At 39.1% G+C, this 21208-nt stretch overlaps 1 protein-coding gene across 1 annotated transcript in view; it reads right to left on the reverse strand.

The window, feature by feature from the left end:
* Positions 1–1115: 1115 nt before the first annotated feature.
* GOLPH3 (golgi phosphoprotein 3) overlaps positions 1116–21208 on the reverse strand; it is a 37876-nt gene continuing 17783 nt past the window's right edge. Inside the window, exons 2-4 of the mRNA XM_005152008.4 lie at positions 15993–16124; positions 7358–7472; positions 1116–4178 (exon numbers count right to left, since the gene is read on the reverse strand). Of these exons, the coding sequence (XP_005152065.1) occupies positions 3754–4178; positions 7358–7472; positions 15993–16124 (672 nt within the window). The 3' untranslated portion in view covers positions 1116–3753. The remainder of the gene's footprint in view (positions 4179–7357; positions 7473–15992; positions 16125–21208) is intronic.

Genomic DNA, 21208 nt, shown 5'->3' on the forward strand with positions numbered 1-21208 from the left:
TGGGGAGGGACTATTCATTAGGGACTGTAGTGATAGGACAAGGGGTAATGGGTTGAAACTTAAACAGCAGAGGTTTAGATTGGATATAAGGAAGAAATTCTTTACTGAGGTGTGTGGTGACTGGTGAGGTACTGGAATGGGTTGCCCAGGGAGGTTGTGAATGCTCCATCCCTGGCAGTGTTCAAGGCTAGGTCGGACGAAGCCTTGGGTGACACAGTTTAGTGAGAGGTGTCCCTGCCCATGGCAGGGGAGTTGGAACTGGGTGATCTGAAGGTCCTTTCCAACCCTAACTGTTCTATGATTCTGTGATTCTATTGCATGCATGCAATACGCAGTAACCACCTGCAGCTCGTAGCTTCAAAGGGTGCTTTATTTCTTTTCAGTACAGATTCAGTCCAGTTCACAGAGAACATGTTAGTTTATACATATCTTCACTTTGTAGGAAAAATGGACATGAATACATGAGCACTCAGTCACCAGCCTTTGATAGGCAATTTATGCCATTTTTGCCTCACAAGCATTGTGTATGGCACACAGGTTTCATTAGCATCCTGTATCGGACCACTGTAACATCATCCTAAAAACACAGGAGAGCAGGATGTAAATCTCAAGGACTGTAAAACTGCATATATATGTACTGCCTCGGGATTTAACTTTCAAAATCCTGATGTTGACATTACCTTGAAAGTTTGTTTTAAAAGAATGCATCCCTGAATAATCTATGTTCTTCCTTGAGGCACACGTTCAAGTTCAGGCTTTGGATAGCAGTATTTATTTCAAGCAGCCATTGAGAGCTGAGGACTTGGAGCAGACAAAACTGTCTTAAAACCAGCTCTCAGCGAGCTGCAATAGCAGCTAATAGGAAGAAGGGTACCTGAATCTCAGCAGAACAAAGCAGTCTTGTATGTTTAACCATGTAATTAGAACCTGAAATACCAATGAAGGCAGTTCCTGTTAAACTACCAAACTTACCTTTCCTTCTTGGGTATATGGTCTGGTAATGCTCGTGAGGCTTTGGGTTTTTTTAAGTACATCATAGGACTTAAGACTGGAAAAGCTCATCTATTTCCCCTGAACATCCATGCTTATACCAGGTGGTCTAGCAAAAGACACTGTTGCTCTTCACAAAAATCTTTATTACTTACATCAGTTATTTTATAACACCCAGTACAAACTATCCCCATCACAGACAGAGGTTCTGTCTTAAAGTAAAATAAAGCTGATAAATACTGTAGGCAGTTATCTTCTACACGAAAAAATAAAATAAAAATCCCCAAATCTTCTTTCTGAGGGGCATTAAAAGGTAACTTATTCTAAACCATGCTGGTTGTAAGGGTGACAAAATACCAACATCCTCTACAACCTAAACTGAAACAGACAGAATATGGAAAAGACTCACAGAACGAAGATGAGAAGACAGAAAAGGAACTACTAAAAAGATACTTTCACTCTGAAGCATGTTTCAATTATCTTAGATTTTCAAAGTCATTTTAGAAGTTCTGTACACTTAACTTGCTCCTGAAAACTCCACTATATTTCTGACCTTTCCACCTAATTATTTTTCTCTCCTTTCAAAGAGCAACAGAAAAGGAGAAAACAGATCACAGGAGAGACAATGAAAGCAGTGAGTTAGCATATACTAGCAAGTACAGAAAGTATTCTCTATGCTGTCAAATGTAAGATCAACATGGCAACTTTCATTTTTCCTCCACTTAAACCAACTGCATTTTAAAATGTTTAAAAGAAAACATCCAAAGTTCATGCCCAAGCTCCTCAAAGTTAAACACAGCATCTTACAACTGAGAGAACACTTGTCTTTTTATTTGTAAACCAGAGTTTTAAATATCTTACAATATATTTTAACTTCATTTTTTTAAGGAAACAGCACTTAAGAACTGAAAGAACAGTGTGCCATTAAATGTTAAGGACCATATTTTAAAAACCTTTATTAAAAAAGGTTATGTATGAATTTAATGGTATGATGAATTTAAGTTGTATTTTAAAGTCAACTACTTAAGCACCTAAATGATTGAAAATGAAGTGCAAAATTGGAATTCCAGTCACAGATGAGGCTGTAGAGTTGTGCTTAAGACAGATAAGGTCTACCTACGGCAGGCACAGCTGCACACTCCCACGCTAACTCGGTCTGTCTCAGCCACGAATCCTGCAGATCCGAGTGACACTGCCGATTATGTCAGTTTGATCTATTTAATATAAACTCTCCCTTTCTAATAAGAAGGATATTAACTAAAGCTTTCAGTTAAGCAATAAAACCTTTCTAATTAGCAACAAAAAAATAAAAGTGACATGCTTGCTCTGTTTCAGGCACTTTCAAGATCATAGTTTATTTACTGCAGGTAAAAAGCTAGTATACAGATTAAGGGAACCCTTAAATTTCTACTCTACAGTTATACACCATCTAGTATTCTTGCTCTGAATATTAACCAAAAAAGTTTCTAAACACCTGTAAGCCCCACTATAAATCTGCATTGTTATGAGGGAAAAAAAAAAGAATTGTAAATTGTTGCTTAAGTTTTTCAATATTTACACTGTGAAACCGATGGAAAAACAAGGATTAGCAAAGAGGCAGTAAATTTTAAAAAGCCAGAGTTATATATATTTTTTACAGTAGTGTGCTAATCAGCATAATTGTATGTAAAAAAAAAAATTAAAAAAAAAATCAAAGTATAGCAGAGCGTCCAGTGACAGAAATCTTAATTGTCTGAACTGCAGTTATTATTTGCTGTTTACATGCAACAACTGATAGGACTGAATTTTTGCCTTTAGAGTGTAAAATAGATTATGCGATTTAAGAGACAAACATTAATTTGTGTACGAAATAAAAAACTGCACTCAAGAATTGTACTGGTCACTCTTCCATAAAGGAGGGAGAAGAAACAACAAAACAAAGTACAAACAATGACAGAAAGCAGTCTCTTTCCGTACACTTAATTATCAAAGGCAATGCATAGACTGAGAATACCTGGATGGCAAACTCTGCAGATATTGGAAACAAACAGCTTTCACATACATGCTCTTTACAGGAGGCCTCTCTTTCCATTGAATGGCAATGGCTGACAGCAAATAAGGGGCACCAGGTGTACAACTAAGTAGATCTTGCAAAATACTAAGATGGGGCAATTGTTAATATACAATTTGAACTATATATACAATATAATGGAATGTATCCCATCCCAAAACTGGTTTATGAAACAACTGGACCTTTCCATACTAGCCTTATGACTCAGCTATCATTCTAATTAGAAGTACACAAGAGACTTACATAAAAAGTAAAATTAATGGGGCATTTTACAAGAACTATTGACAAAGCTGCTTAATGGCATTTCTGCTTTTAAAGTAGTTTTGCTAGATATAATTGAAATGACATCTGTGTACAAAATGTCCTGAAAGACACTTCAACATGGAGCTTTGGTGATTTAAACCACTTCAGTAACAATAAGATGAAAACTAGATTAAATGAAGCATTTCAGATAACTCAAACTGAATAGGAAATGGAATGCCAATATGGCAGTAAAACCTTTTTCTGTTGTTTTTAAACAGGAGAGTCTCTTGTACCAGCAGATTCCTGCATACAGATACACAGAGAAGGAGGGAATACACCGCTTATAATTCCCATTAAACAAAAGCCGATTCATCATGTGAGAAGGTACAAATTACAGAAAACATGAAGAGTCAATAGAAGACTAAACAATTGGTTTACATGAAAGAGAGAACACTTCAGTCTGAATGCAGTTACTTAGTGAAAGCTGCTACAACAGCCCACAGAACCTCATTCGTGTTGGCTTTCATACATTCAACCTCAGGGTCTAAATCCAGAAGCTGCCGCACTCTCTTTGTGGCTAGATCATACTGCTCATCCAAAAGGGGGGCAAAAGCGTTCTCCAGAACATCTGAAGCATGGGCTAAGTAAACAAGTGCCAGCAAGCGCTTGTCCATGCGGTGAGGGTCATTCACCCATTTATCAAGAACTGCTTCCTGAACCTTCTTGATGAGGCGCTGTTTGATATTGTTGTTGGTGAGAGGGTGTGTGGTCATGTCAAAAAGGAGGAAGTTCTGTTTCTCTGTTGTCAGTACACCTTTTTCCACTAGATTCTTAGCTAACCGTTCACGGACATTTCGTAGTTGGTAGTGCAACTTCAGTGGGTTCCATGTTTCACCTAAAAAGACAAGCGAAATACCCAACAGTCACATGAAGTCTAAGCTGCACTGTCAGAGTGAATTCCCCACCTTCCCCCCCTGTGGTGGACAATGAGCTGTCAAACTTATATAGCTAATCATTACACTAAGATACTGTGCCAATGTCACCATTTCTCCAATCAGACCTACCCAGATACAGACACAGAGACAGAAAATGTAAGAGCTTCCTTGGAGGAACTTCAGTGTACATTTGAAGTATACAGTAAAAACCCCCAAATAAGCAAAACCCAAACCAGACACAAAGAAAGAGTTTAATAATAAACATTTTCTCCAATCTTGTACATTTGTTTACTTCCACCCTTTTACCATTTCAGAGACTGGAAGTAGTTCCATTGCCTTTCCTACTGCCACAGAGGCAAGCTAATACAGACCTACCCAGTGCATTTCTTCATTTCTTCAAGTTTTCATTCTCTCTGTTTCTGCCCTCACCAGGTGAAACAGTAACCATGCACTGTGAGAGTGTGAGCAGTTTGTACATACAAGCACATCAGGCAGGGAATTTAGTATTTCTATAAAAATTATTTCTAATGATTTTTGTCAAGGCAGGAGAACTGGGCTCTTTAGAGTGCATGACTGCGTGTGGGTAGAAGAGGGAATTTAAAAAGCACCAAGTCAGCATCAACAGCTGCCGATAAAGCTAGAACTGTTAAGCACTGAGAAATTCACCTTTGTTTAAGACTTTACTGAAGTTAAAATTTTAGGTCCAGCCAATAAAGTATTACCATAAGTATTAAAATCTCCTCCTGATATAAGAGTCTACACATATTAAGTGGTCAGAGAAAAAACAGCAGTACTTATTTCTTATACAAATGGGAGTTTTCCGTAAGTGTGACACAAATTTCTGTATCAACCTGTTTCTGTATCAGAAAGCTTTTAAAAAATTCATTGGTATAACAACAACAATAATTAATACCCACAGACTATTTTAAGATTTCTCCTCTTGTGATGGAGGGTGACATATGCTGTATCCAAGTAACAGCCACTTAAGTAAACAAATTAGGTGATACCAAGTTTATAGTGAAAGGCAGAAAACCCACCCATGCCAACTACACAAGTCCCGTGTAGGGCCTACACTCATTGAATATGATTCCCCAGCTTGACTATGAATTAATCACACACACACACACACACACACACTAAACAGCAGTTTCCTTACAGCGTTTCAAAGGGCAAAGGCTATTTCCTATACGTGTCTACGTTTATGAGGTGGATGTCGCTGTACGGCAATAAAAATCAGTACTGTGCTGACACCTTGTGACCAATCTCCTCAATTACACCGACACTTGCTTATGCAGGCAGATGTTTGTTACGTCTACAGAAGACCCGACATTTTGATCCAGGCTGCTGTATGCCCTACACTTTCTTTCCTTAGAAGCTATCTTAAAAACAACATCAGCCTGGCAAACATGACCTTACATGTCCACATTAACATTTCCACGATGGCTTTGAAATCATATTTACTGTAACTTCAAGCCACATTCTTCACATTGCTAGTAATTACAATGGGAGTAGCTATTTTCAAGGATCAGGCCCTAAAGAAAAAAGTTTATAATAAAATAAAACCTAACAAAACACAACAATACTTCTCTTCAAAGGGCAGTCCTCTAAACCATGGGAAATACAAAGAACTATAATTCCATCCAAGAACTAGTAATAACAATATGTAAGTAAAAATGTCTGATCCAAGCGTTGGTCACCACACTGACAATAACCATTTTCCCAGAGCCAAAACTCTGGCAGGGTCAGAGAAACAGCTTAGCTCAAAGAAAACATACAACATTGTTCATTCATTAGTTGACCTTTTTTAAATCAGTCCTAACTTGATGTGCTCTGCACTGAGAAGGTGAAATGTCAGCACAAATTATGTATTTGGGACAAGAAAAATGAATTGGTTTTGCAGGCTGTTAAAGTGAGAGAGAGCTGAGCAAGAACTGAACTGCCAGGCTGTACAGCAGCCATGCCCCCTACTGACAAGGACTGCTTTGTTTTCCTGTCTCCCCTCTGCCTGACAGTGAGCAAGAAGGGAGGGATGGCAAGGACAGGAGTCTGAACTGGATGATGTGCAAGGAAGGCTGTTTGTGGTACAGGATGAATGGGAAGAACATAATGAAAACAAGCAAGCAGAGAAAGATGGAGAAATTCGTTCATGTTTCATATTCTTACTTATCAGCTGTTGCAAGCAACAGATTCAAACAACTTCAAGCATCATTAGCCACGCCCCACCCCAACTTCCCAGTCATGATGTTGACAAAACAGTGTGTTTTTCTCCTGTAATGTTGGCTCAGCTGAAGTACAGTTCTGCTATAGTCCAAGGAAGCTGCTGTGTTTTGTAAAAACAAACCCTGGTGATGAATTCAGGCTACAGAAACAAAAAAAATACCCCAAACCAAGTAAAAGCACTGCATGTTAGAAGATGGTCATTATTAATTTCAGTTTAATTTATGCATCCTGAGGATTCAATAAATGAATGAATATATGAAAAAAATGTTACCTGTAATTGTAAAAATTAAATCTAACTGATATTTCTTTTGTTTTGTTGTTTTTTTTTCTACAACTTACAAGCTGTGCAGAAAGTGCTTTATGCGAAGTACTCATCTTGAAGACTTTGTTTCAAACAACAAGAAACATCTAATTGAAAATATTTATTAAATTTATTCACTTAATGAAAAAATAGAGCTCCTGACTCTGTTTCTTTGTGATTGCTGGCCAAATAATCCTCAATTTTCACATCCGTGTGGCAATCTCTTTATCTCCTTTCTTTATCAAAAAGATCTGAACACTGAATCCATACACCTATACTCCAAACTTCCACTAACCCTGATTTCCAATTACAGAGAAAGGTAGTTATATCTCCAGGGTGCAGTACCGATTTACTTCAGAAACAGCAGAAGGCACCTCTTCCAAAGAGTTGATATGTCCTCTGACACTTCTGTATAGATCCCTTCTGTACCAAGTCAAAAGCAACAGTTACTTATATTTGATTACAGGCTACAATCAACAAGAGACTACCCCAGAGAACACACTAATTAACTTTTTTGCATACTTTCTCCCCCAAAACCTTATAGTATAAGCTCTAGTGATGCTAGATAATTACCTTTATTGGGGGCAAAAAAGCAAATACATTATGTCTAAGGCTTACCACTAAGCAGTTCAATCCAATTTTGTACTGTTTCAGGAGGTTGCGTCTCTTTTATGTGTTTCAGAGCTTCATCAAGCAGAACATCCCCTGTAGGAGCATCTGACTTGCAAATCACCTACGAAAAGAATAAAACAGTATTTTGACTTCATTCATATACTACAAACATTCACCAATAAAACCTGAGGGGAAAAAATAAAAATCATCTATCTGCTGTCAAAACTTAAGAAATCTTAAAAAAAAGGAATCATCTCTTAAGAACTTAAAAAAAAGACCCAAACAAAAAACAAAAAATCAAACCACCTATCTGTTGAAAAATAGAACCCCAATTTACGTCTAGGATTTTAATTAGAAAGCTATGCCTTAATACAGCTTTATTTATAGGTTATCTATAGGTTATCTATAACTTAAATTAACCTTAACCCCATAGCATTAATAACATGCCTAATGATTAATCTTTAAGCAAGATCCTCCACTAACCCAGCCAGGGCATTCACTTCCTCCCCAAAATAAAGTTACTAACTATAGTGTTAGAACTGCTCTCTGATAGCAGTCTATTTTACTGCTTCAAGACAATTTATTCAAAATAGTGCAGTTAAACAATTACATATTAGCACTTTAAAAGCATCAGGTAAAATGGTAACAGGCAACTGACAAAAAAAATAACAATATATAAGAGAAGAAGCAAGAGAAAGTGCTTTTTTTGTGTGTAGTCAGGCGTCCTGGAAAAGCTTTAAGTGTCCTTTAGAAATACATCACATTAGTTCTGTTCTGTAGTTCTAGTCATCCTTACTAAAAAACAGTACAGTGCAGAACATTTTCATAGGGTCTGAGATGACACTGAAATGAGCTGCAATATTAAGACAGCTTTAATACTGGCAAGATGATCCCAAACTGAGAGATGTGAAAGGTCATGGAGATGAAATGAAAATTGGTGAAGAGATCTCTGTGAATACCTAAGAGGTCATAGCTGGAAAATTATTTCCAATTTAGATGGTATATATAAAGCAGAGAAAATAAGATTTTTATTAAAAATCAGCAAGAATGGACCGGTCCACAATGATGGCAACAAAGGGCAAAGTTTGTTTAGATCTAAACCAAAAGCATATAAGGTTTTTTTTACAAAGAAAGTATCAGAGAGTATTTTATAAAGCCTATTTCAGGAAAAAATAAAAGATACCAGCTTTTTCTGGAAATACAGAAGAGCAAGATGTACTGTCAGAAGCTTCAACAGGCAAATTAAACTGTTAAGCAGACAGGGAGCTGCTGAATTCCATTCAATGAAGAATTTTAAGCCTAAACATCTGCTAGGGAAAAACAGAGAAACCTCACTACCCCTTACTGCATCAAGATTAAATGGTCTCTTGAGATACTATGCAGGTCTCCATTTTGGGGAGCTGGAGATCACTTCAACCATAACCCTTGGATGTCTGGTTTTAAGAACACAAATACATTTTAATCCAGGCAACTCCTTTTTTAAAAAACACAAAACCAGTGCATGTTTATCTTCCTGATTTATAAGCTTCCACCACAGCATCACTCAAAACCTCTATTAAGTACAAGTAATGGTATCACGTCTTGCAGTTTTATATCAAGATTCTGTTTTGAAGTGTCTGCTAATTATACAGGAGTATGCTTCAAGTTGGGTTTTTAAGCTGCTAGATTGTGGCTATTAATAGCCACCTGTCAGATACTCCTTTAATAATTAGCCAAAAAAATTAGCATAAACCCACCCAACTTATCTATAATTTCTTCTTTTCAAAACTGACTTTGCAGCAGTATTTTAGTTTCTCTGAAGTGTCTTATTAAAGTAATCTTCATTACAGTGGATCACTCCAGCCTGTTGCAACCAGCAACCTACTGCTCACCATTTCACATTAACAGGCAAGATATGAAATCACCTTTCTTACCTTCCTTATTACTATTTTTAAAAATACAAAACAAAATAAAACCCACAAAACAAACTCACCAACCACCAAAACAAACCTCAATGAAGAGACAAAAAAATGTTTTTAAGTTTAGGATATCAGGGTTAAGGGGAAATCGGTGATGGGACACATTACTGTGGGGATATGTTACAGACCGCCTGATCAAGAGGAACCTGTGGATGAAGAACTCTACAGACAAATAGGAAAAGCCTCACGCTCACAGGCCCTTGTTCTCATGGGGGACTTCAACCACCCTGACATCTGTTGGGGCAACGGTACAGCCCAGCACAAGCAATCCAGGAGGTTTCTCGACTGTGTGGAAGACAACTTCCTTCTGCAAGCAACAAAGGAGCCGACGAGGAGAGGTGCCCTGCTTGACCTCGTGCTCACCAACAGGGAAGGGCTCGTTGGAAATGTGACGCTCCAGGGCAGCCTTGGCTGCAGCAATCTTGAAGTGGTCAAGTTCAAGATCCTCAGGACAGTGAGAAGAGCGTGCAGCAAGCTCACTGCCCTGCACTTCAAGAGAGCAGACTTTGGGCTCTTCAGGAACCTGCTTAGAAAGGTTCCATGGGATATAGCCCTATAGGGCAGAGCAGTCCAAGACTGTTGACTGCTATTCAGGGATCACCTGCTACAAGCCCAGGAGTGCTGCATCCCGACTAGAAGGAAGTGCAGCAGCAGGGCCAGGATATGTCCTTGGATGAATAAGTAGCTGCTCAGGAAACTTCAAGGGAAAAAAGAGGCTTATAAAAGGTGGAAACAAGGACAGGTGGCCTGGGATGAATAGAGGGATGTTGTCAGGGTAGTTAGGGACCAGGTTAGGAAAGCTAAGGCCCAATTGGAGCTAAACTTGGCAAGGGATGTTAAAGATAATAGGAAGGGATTTTATAGGTATGTAGCGGCTAAAAGACAGACTAAGGACAATGTAGGCCCCCTCCGGAAACTTTTGAGAGAAGTGGCTACAGAGGACTTGGAGAAGGCTGAAGTTCTGAATGGCTTCTTTGCCTCGTCTTCACTGGCAAAGGCTCTGACCGCAGCACCCGAGTCTTGGAAGGCAGATGCGGGGACTGTGAGAATGAAGACCCCAGGCCCACTGTAGAAAAGGATCTGGTTTGAGATTATCTTAAAAACCTGAACTTATGCAAGTCCATGGGACCTGATGAAATCCATCCACGGGTCCTGAAGGAGCTGCCAAATGAAGTTGCAAAGCCACTGGCCATCATATTTGAAAAATCATGGCAGAGAGGTGAAGTTCCTGATGACTGGAAAAAGGGAAATATAACCCCCATTTTCAAGAAGGGGAAAATGGATGACCCAGGGAATTACAGACCAGTCAGTCTCATCTCTGTGCCTAGCAAAATCTTGGAGCAGATTCTCCTGGAAGGCTTGCTAAGGCACATGAAAAAGAGAAATGTGCTTGGTGACAGCCAGCATGGCTTCACTAGGGGAAAATCCTGCCTGACCAATTTGGTGGCCTTCTATGACGGGGCTACAAAAGTGATGGACAGGGGTGGAGCAGTTGACATCATCTACCTGGACTTGTGCAAAGCATTTGACACTGTCCCACATGACATCCTTGTCTCTAAATTGGAGTGTCATCAATTTGATAGGTGGACCACTCGGTGGATAAAGAACTGGCTGGATGGTCGCACTCAAAGAGTTGTGGTCAATGGTTCAATGTCCGGCTGGAGATCAGTAACGAGTGGTGTCCCTCAGGGATGGGTGTTGGGACCGGTCTTAATATCTTTGTCGCTGACATGGACAATAGAATTGAGTGTGCCCTTAGCAAGTTTGCCGATGACACCAAGCTGTGTGGTTCGGTTGATAGGCTAGAGGGAAGAAATGCCATCAAGAGGGACCTTGACACACTTGTGAGGTGGGCTGATGCCAACCTCATGAAGTTTAACCATGACAAGTGCAAGGTCCTACACCTGGGTCAGAGCAATCCCAGGCACAGCTACAGGTTGGGCAAAAAGAAAATTCGTGGTAGTCCTGCGGAGAAGGACTTGGGGGTGTTGGTCAATGAGAAAATGAACACGAGCCAGCTTCAGTGTGTGCTTACAGCCCAGAAAGCCAACCGTATCCTGGGCTGCATCAAAAGGAGCATGACCAGCAGGTCGAAGGAGGTGATCCTGCCCCTCTACTCTGCTCTTGTGAGACCTCACTTGGAGTATTGTGTGCACTTCTGGTGCCCTCAACATAAAAAGGACATGGAACTGTTGGAACAAGTCCAGAGAAGGCGACGAGGATGATGAGGGGACTGGAGCACCTCCCATATGAAGACAGCCTGAGAAAGTTGGGGCTGTTCAGCCTGGAGAAGAGAAGGCTGCATGGAGACCTCAGAGCAGCCTTCCAGTATCTGAAGGGGGCCTACAGGGATGCTGGTGAGGGACTATTCATTAGGGACTGTAGTGATAGGACAAGGGGTAATGGGTTGAAACTTAAACAGCAGAGGTTTAGATTTGATATAAGGAAGAAATTCTTTACTGTGAGGGTGGTGAGGCACTGGAATGGGTTGCCCAGGGAAGCTGTGAATGCTCCATCCCTGGCAGTATTCAAGAAGGGTTGGATGAAGCCTTGGGTGATCTGGTTTAGTGTGAGGTGTCCCTGCCCATGGCAGGGGGGTTGGAACTAGATGATCTTGAGGTCCTATCCAATCCTAACTATTCTATGATTCTATACGGGTTTTTTAAAAAAGTTTAGAAAACAGCCTTCCTTATTTAAGGTTAAGATGCTTTTTTCTGCCACTGCAAAAAAATTTAAAAAGCTAGCCTGAATATAATGCACTGCAACAGTATGAGCCAAAACATAGAGCCATCTAAAGGAAGGAGCTGTAAGGAACAAAGACTCTCCTATTCAACTCAGTCAGGACTCCATAAGCTCTCGTGAAGCCACAATGCACAATTTTGCCTCCAAGTTTACAGCTCTCTGCAGCCAGGCATACAGCATTATTTCTTCCCTGCTCGAGTGAGTCCAGGAGGCCAGCAAAATGATCTGAGGGCAGAAGCACCTCTCCTTTGAGGACAGTCTGAGAGACCTGGGGTGGTTCAGCCTGGAGAATGCGCTGGGGAAACCTTAGAGCAGCTCCAGTGCCTAAAGGAGACTACAAGACATCTGGACAGGAGCTTTTACAAGGGCCTGTAGTGACAGGACAAGGTGGGATGGGTTTAAGCTGACAGAGGGGAGATTTAGACTAGACATCAGGAAGAAATTCTTACCTGTGAGGGTGGTGAGGTGCTGGCACAGGGTGCCCAGAGAAGCTATGGATGCCCCATTCCTGGCAGTGTTCAAGGCCAGGTTGGACACAGGGGCTTGGAGCAAGCTGCTCTAGTGTAAGGTGTCCCTGCCCATGGCAGGGGGTTGGAACTGGATGAGCTTTAAGGTCCCTTCCAACCCAAGCCAGTCTATGATTTAATGATTCTTCTCACTTCTCTGTTACACTGACTGTTCATGGGACAAATTCTTCTTTGTACTCCAACAGAAAGTAAAAAGTGGTTCACACTTCAATATTATTCCTCTAATCCCTTCCCAACACATGGAGTCAAGCAACCATGGAAAACTAGCCACATCCCTCCTATCTTCATGGATCTGCTCTTTCTTGAAGGATTAACTGGTGAATAAGCTTGGCTAACTCTTCAGAGTTGTGACAGCACAAGAGCAGCAGGAAATTGAGTGGGTTAGGGATCTTGTGAATTAAATCACCACAGAAGTTTGAAGATCCACAAGGGAGAATGTTTTACTATCTTTAACAGAGGAGGCAAGGCAGAGAAAGAACCTAAGATCCTGGCTCTTCAGAGAGGGTGGTTGCAGCCTTACTGCAAAAAGTCTTTATTTATTCCAGTTTCTCAGTGGTGTATTTTGTACTAGATTTGCCTTGCATCCAGCTGATGAGGAAATTTCAATTATACAGGATACTTGATTTGCATTTTCCAAAATGCAGCTTTATAATTAAGCAATGTTCAAGATTAAGCACTTCTTGTGTTGATTTTTAAGTAAACTTCATAATCCAGTTTTAAAACAAAAATTCACTCATAAATTAATAACTCAGAATTGTTAACTGTAAAATACTGAAGTTAATCTGCCAAAGATTTGGTGTCATTTCTTTTAAGAACTCTAATGGCTTGGGTTTCTTTCTGAGGTTGTAGGGCAGCAGAGAGTACTATTTTCTATCTTCAATAACCATCAGTCCTAGAAATTACTTTATTTATACATAAACCTCAACATTTAAATATTTATTTCTAAAGCTGATACCAGTATATAGAACTCCAAAATGATGGAGTGATTATATACCCTTAACCCAAATTTAAGCGGATGCTGCAACATGAAGTACATCATATTGTCTCATTTGTCTCCCTATGGCATTCAAGCATGAATTTAACATAGCTTGATCCATCCTGAAGTTCCGTCTTAAAAACTGCAAAAATTATCAAAGATCTACCCAATTTAGGATTTCAAGTGCAAATCATTGTATCTAGCAATCTTTTCAATCAGCTGTATGAGCAAGGCCACAGTTAGCTGGTCACAAATCCATACTACTGTCCAAAGAACCAGTTCTGCCCTCTTCTTGAGCTCATCTTACTGCTTGTGCCAGCAGTCTCACTTGTGCCACACCTGATGACAAGATCAAGAAAGCAACTAAAGTAAAAAATAAGCTGATTGAGGAAGTTAATTAGTTTTCAGCTAGAGGGGTTACATGACAAGGCTGCAAAAATGCTAGTAACAATCTAAGAGAGACTCCAGTAAGTCTCTTTGCAAAGACAGTACTACCCTTCTCAACTACAACACAGGCTAAAGTGACTGAAAACTAAACTCCTCCCTTCAGATCACGGCTTGAAGATACAGGGTTTTGATTCACAAATCAAGGTTTTGAGTTTTTAGGAAGTTTTACCTTCCCACAAAATTGAAAGATGGACCTGGCATGAGGATGAAGAAGAGCTAATCTGGATGACACAATGTATAAAAAATGGTACTGCCATGAATCACAACCCTGGATGCACTGGACAGCTCATTCCACGCACTAAGCACAGTATTTAATGCACAGCATAAGGTGAGGGCAGAGGGAGCAAAGCCTGCAAAAGGGAGTCAAGGAAGACACTTGGTAGAGTTAAGGCACCTAAATCCAGCAAACACAGAAACAAGACTGAAATTTTATGTTAACACAAAACTTAAAATAAGACACAAAACTATACGAATCTTTCATAAAAATAATTTCTAAACTGAAAGCTGGTGCAGGAGAAGAAATCTCAAATATATCACCAGTTAGGGATTTTATTTGCAAGGATCACTTGAGCAGAAACCAATCTTCATTTAAATTTTAAAGTTTTTTTCACAGAATCCTCCTGCCTGCAAAAAGAAACTTCAATTGCCTTACAGCAGAAGAAAGAACAAAACCTTTACCATTGGGTAGCTTAATTAAGAGAAGGGGAGGAGAAAACAAACATACTTACCCACCCCCAAAACAACAAGATAAAATTTACCAAAAATTAAAATTAAAAAAAAAAAAAAACCCAACCCCCCCAAAAAAATTAAAACCACCATGACAAAAAACATACCACCCACCTCCAAACCAACAAAACCACATAAAACACTGCAAAAAAAAACTTGCTTGCATTCTCTATTGTAGATAGGCACAAGTTAATCTGCCATTTTCAAAACAAATTAGCAAAAAACACCTCATAATTGAAATTTCAGGTTGATAGAGCTGACAGTGTTTACAACAACAAAAAAATACTAAAAACATTGCTATATGCCTACAAAGCCAAGAGTTTTGGAGAAAAACAAGTATGCAAACTAATTAATGCTGAGTATGCTTTAAATGGAGCTAAAAGAAGTAGGAGCTGCTTGTCTGAACAGAGGTTAGATTCAAGAGGATGAAGCTGGGAGAAGGTTGGGGAATCTGTAAGCTTTACTTTAAAAAAACCTAGCAAAAGATAATATTGACAGGGAAAAGTGCCATAAAAGAGGATTTATCTATCATGGATAGACAACATTTGACCATGTTTTCATTAATCTTGTAATCAAAGTATCCTCTAATGCTGATGAAGTAAAATTCTTCTGACACTCTGACTTTGCACATTTCGTACAAAGGAAAAATCCATCAGCAAAAGTAATAAATTAAGGCCTCAAGTCTTCAGCTAATACAGGACCTTAAAAATTTGGCCATCTCAAAAGGCCAGCGAGTGGTACAACATATTTAATACACCACTCATGCTCAAAGTAGGTAGAATTTTGTTTTCTGGGGGCCCAAGGTATAAAGTTAGTTTACTTCCGTTCCCGTGCACAAACTGCAACATCGTGTTCACCACAATAAACTGGTGGCTTGAAGGATACAGCTGGCATGCTGTAAGCCATTCTTCTCAGCTCTAGCCCACACCTCACCAACCTTGCATAAGCCACTTCCTTCAGCAGTGGTATCACAAACAGTGGTACTGGCTCTCAGCACCCTGACCAGACCCATTGTCAAGTATCTGTACAAGATTCCCAATGGTTGCAGGAACACATCAAGAGAACAAACAGAAGCAGAGAACAAGTATTGAAGACATGTCAGCTCACCACTGAAACACTTAACTCTGTGCATCTAACTTATGTCACTTCAGGATCCCTATGCCCACGTAAAGAAAATAAGAAGTCTTACAACCAATGTAATTTACAGGTCCCGTACTTCCTTAAGCATGATATGAAAGCAACTGTGATTATTTTCTTCCACTTACCTTTCTTGTTAGTAGACTTTTGCGCCTCATTCCACAAGCCTCTAGCTGAAGACGCCCTCGCAGTGCCAATTCAATTAACATACAACCACGCAATCCTGAGGAGATACAGTCATTCCAGAATGACGTGTAACCCTGTGAAGAATGAAAGACAGTAAGATATCTCCATCTCCACAAAGGAAACAGAAAATGAGGCATACTGCATTCTCTAAGCAGTTCTCCTGCCTTCATGCAGGTCTGAAGTAACATCACAACCACCTTTCCTGAAAGAGAAATAGACTCATCCCCTGTTAGACACTTAAGTTTTTTGCTCTTTGAGGAAACATGGAAACCTCAGGGAAGTGATACAAAATGAAATGGCAAGATACCAACAACTACAAGATACAAAGTGTAGTTTACACATAGACAAACTAACCTTACTACCTTTAAGACACCAAGCATTTGGCATTACCTGCACCACACAGGCTTATCTGAGTTTCCTGAGAGATTTTAATATGATATTACATCTATAGACAATATGGCACTGATAAAGTAATAATAAGCTGAAAATAGATATTAAGTAAAATATGGAGTGTACTGGAAACACAAATGTGGCAATCAGTACAAAGCAGAGAACCCATTTTTTAGCTTGAATATAGTAAACCAAAACACAAAAAAAAGTTTTCAAGCAACTAGCTGGAAAAGCTATTTTGTTATTTAAATCCTTTGAAAACATATTTTTAAAACTCAACACCCATTATTCTTATACAGACTGCAAAAAAAGCAAAACATTTATTCTACAAATCATGTGGCATCCAGCAATGCAGTTTTATTCTATTCTGCCAACATAGATACACAAGATGCACGCATCTGAAATCCACTGAACTTACAAATCAGTCCCTAACTAATGCATGCCATTAAATACAGATTTCCAGGAACACGAGAATACTTATTTCTGTATAGCACTTAGCTGTTTTCAAGGCCTGTACTACACAGATGACCAATACTTCTGAAAAACGACTGAAAAAAGTCAGATATTTGCTTAAAAGGTCATAAATAAAAGGTTGGAAAGACATTTCAAGTTATTTAATCAGTCTTCTAATCAGAGCTGATGCTTTGCAAGCAACAGCTACTCTCATAAATCAGCCCTCCTGTAAATTAAGATTTTGGTTAGCACCAGACATTTCTTGGCTGAAAACCACACAAGATAAGAAGCAATATTTGCTTGATGGGGAAGGTAAAAAAATAAAAACAAACAAAAAAAGAGACTCCTACATTCCACTATTTCTAATTAAATAGTCTCTTTACATAATTAATTTTTGAAATCAAAATATATAAACTAAAAATCTACTGCACAAAGTTATATCCATGGAACAATTATCAACTTCTTTCTGTTCTTTCTATTCACAAAAGAAAAAAGTTTTATAATTATGCAAACAACAGAAGTGCTATTTTTTCCTTTCAGTAATGAAAATTTAATTTCTTTTCATAGTGAGTTGCAGAGAAATAGAAGATGACAGATTAACTCAGGTTGGAAAGGACCATAGGAGATCTCTAGTCCAACCTCCTGCTGCAAGCAGGTTCAGCTATTAAGCCATGTCATGTTGCTCAGGGTTCTATTCAGGCAAGTCTTGAAAACTTCCAGTGATGGAGACTGCACAGCCATCCAATAGCTTTTAATGAAGTGATCCTGAAAAGCAGCTCAAAAAGACTGTATTTTTTGTAAATGGAACTGCTTGTTCTACTGGGTTAGATGACATCAAAGGCATGAGAATGTATACGTTTCCCCACCACCACCACCCCAACAGGTAAGAAGTTTGCAGGTGAACCACTAGAGAAGGAACACTGTATTTCAATTACACTGCCATGATCATAGTGAGAAAGCAGATGCTTTAGAACAGCTGGTGTCATCCTGACCATTTTTCAATCCGTTAAACTGATCTTTCCAGATAATTCAGGCAGATGGACCAATTGTTTTTGGCACTTACTGCAAAGACCTCAGACAACTGAAGGAACCTTCACAGAAGGTCAGTTAAGCCCGTAACAGTCTAACTAAATCATCCTTTAAATTAACTCAAACTTCTTGGTATGACTGAAAATGAATAGAAGCAGACATTTATCTTCAATAGTGTAAACAGCTTCTTGACACTCAATTTAAATGGCATACAGCATAACTATAATAAAGTGCACAAGAGGAACAGTAACACTCAGCATTATAGAACTACTATTAAGGAGGTTACAGACAGTGCAAAAAATGAGCAAAAGAAGTAGAGAGAATAATACACAGAGAGGGAGCATAAATAATGTACTATCTGCATAGGAAACAATTGCCTTTTCCCACAAACAAGGTCTAAAATGTGCTAAATGAACCTAGCTCAGCGATTAGAAAAGTAAGGGGCCAATTTCTTTTCTATGTTTCAACTGGTTTTCCATGAAAGCAAAAGTTTTTTAAAATACCCTTTAAAAAAAAGCTAAACTCACAGCAGATTGATAACAAAGTCTGACAGACAGCTATGGATCTGTAAACCACACATGGCTTTGAAAGCTCCCAGACAGTTGAAGTCAGTGTACACTGATGGAGGATTTGTCATCCTGTGCACACCATTCCCTGAACAGGTTACTCATTGGTCATTACAGGTTACGGAACAAGACAGGATTTTAGCTTGACCATTTAACACTGTTCTCACCGTTATTCCAAATACCTAACAGCCTCAGAACACTTAAATTGAAGATCAAAGACCACTATTTATAGATGCAAGTCATTCCACTATTTAATGCTCTCAAACAGCCCTAGTTTTCTCACAAACAAAATACCAAATAATTTTACTTTACCCTTCTTCCTGCAAGTCGTTTATAATTACATAAACATTGTACCTCAATGAAATACTTGTATCATTAAAGTTGCTAAGCATCAGGAAAAGAAAAAAAAAGATCTCACAAGGCACAGAGTTATTTTTATCTGACAGCAATTGCACTACAACAGCACTTCAAGCTATTAATAGCTTGCAAGACAAATCTTAACAGTACATTGATTCAAAGATCAAAAGAATACTTACAACTGACATGTTTATTTACACAAACACAGCACAAAAGTATTTTATGTCAAAGCTGACCTAAAAATTTTCAGGTAAAAACTAATTTGCTAGACAAGCATAAAGGTAAATTAGAACAGTCTGTAACAGAAACTTGTTACCATATTAACTTTGAAAGCTCAGACTTTCCACTCAGGTATGGCAAAGCATAGAGCTGTAACAAAAATCCACTTTGTGCTTAGACTAAGTTATCCAAAAATCTGTGTTCATTAGGCCATTTCTCTCCCACCAGTTCTCTCCCACCACCTCCAGCAGCATTTACTCACTTTCTCCTCTTCCCATTCCCTTTATTTGATCTCCAACTCACACAAGTCTTCCAGTTCAGCTGGCCATTATTCACCTGAAACTCTCACTACAGTCCATCTCCTAATGATTGCCCTATACCTCGGGGTGTTACCCAACCTACCTTATCCTCCACTCTCTGCTTTTTCCTTGCCTCTTTAGCTGCACTTTTCTGTCAAACTGTGACACTTCCCCTGGTACAGCAGCACCCTTCCCCACCTCATCTTACTGTGACATACAATACAGTAATTTATCACTTTGAGATTTATAAAGATTTGAATTTGTGGCCCTCATGGATTTCCTTAGATCTGTTCACAGAGATGGTGCCAACAAGACAACAAAGTATTTATGCTCCTTACAGTGAGCAGCCATCTTACTCCTGTCTCTGCTCCGAGAGGGACAAAACTGTATGATATACAGATGTACAAACAACTAATCCTTACAAATATGCTGGCTCTAGCTCTGCTGAGCAAAGCACAAGCTCTTGCAGCTTCCTCCTACTTAGTGAAGGAATACCCCAGCTCATACCTGTATATAAAACAGTGCAAACTTTAATTCATATTATTCCCTAAAAACATACTTTCCAGTTTGCCTCCAGGTCCCTGGTTCTCAAACTTCACAAAGCTATACTTAAAATGGAAAAGGGTCCTAGGACTGACAAAAAGTGTGTCTACAGACTGATGAAAATTACGAAAACTCCTACATAGACAAATAAATAATGTCATTCAGCAACTCAAAAATTATCACCCAGCTTTGAAAAACCTACTGGGATCATCTGTGTATGCTATAATAAAGCCACAGGTAGATGGACAAATTACAGAGAGACAACACATACACAATACAACAGCATTCAGAATTTGGTGGATATTGAAATATTTTATTGAAGCACTCTATACAGCTGATGCCATTTCACATTTATGAACATTACCTCAAAATATTTCTTGAGGAACAAATGAAGAACAAATCTTTAATGGATTAGAGTGACTAAAAAAAGACTCACAGAAGATCAGGTAATCTTTTAGTACATAAGAGTTACTAAAAATCTCTCCCCACTACAGAAATATACGTTCTCTCTGATTCTTCAGTTAACTCAGAATAGGTGTCAGTAGCACTATACCTGCACAGACCAGAAAAGAACGAAAAATCCACTGAAATCTCCCAGATTCAAAAGAAAATAAACACTTGCAGAGTTCCAAGCCTGAGTCTTCAAGATACACTCATGATACTAAGAGAAATAAAAATTCTGTGTTTAACTTACTTGGTTAAGGCCACCTGTTTACATTGTGCTGTACAATATTCTGTAGATCGTAGCTGCCAATGCATTCCCTGATACAACCCAGGGAGTCTCAGGCTATTACAGATTACTTTGCAGACCACAGAGCCATGGCTAATGGAAATCATAGAATCATAGAATAGTTAGGGTTGGAAAGGACCTTAAGATCACCCAGTTCCAACCCCCCTGACATGGGCAGGGACATCTCACATTAAACCATGTCACCCAAGGCTTCAACCAGCCTGGTCTTGAACACTGCCAGAGATGGAGCATTCACAACCTCCCTAGGCAATCCATTCCAGCACCTCACCACCCTAACAGTAAAGAATTTCTTCCTTATATCCAATCTAAACCTCTGCTGTTTAAGTTTTCTCTTTCAAAAAAGCATTATAAGGCATAATAGATAACTGAGGGTTACAACAGCCCTGACTCAGGCTCAGTTTACATTTATGAAGAACCACAACAGCAGAGTTTCCCTGGAATAATGGATATAACACTACCCAGTCTACACTTATCTTGGTAAAAGCCTTTTCATTTACATTCAGGCTTAGTAACACCCCTTAAGCCCTCACCTAGCACCCTCTACTTAGAAT

Source organism: Melopsittacus undulatus, chromosome Z (genome assembly GCF_012275295.1).
Source record: "Melopsittacus undulatus isolate bMelUnd1 chromosome Z, bMelUnd1.mat.Z, whole genome shotgun sequence".
NCBI classification, from domain to species: domain Eukaryota; kingdom Metazoa; phylum Chordata; class Aves; order Psittaciformes; family Psittaculidae; genus Melopsittacus; species Melopsittacus undulatus.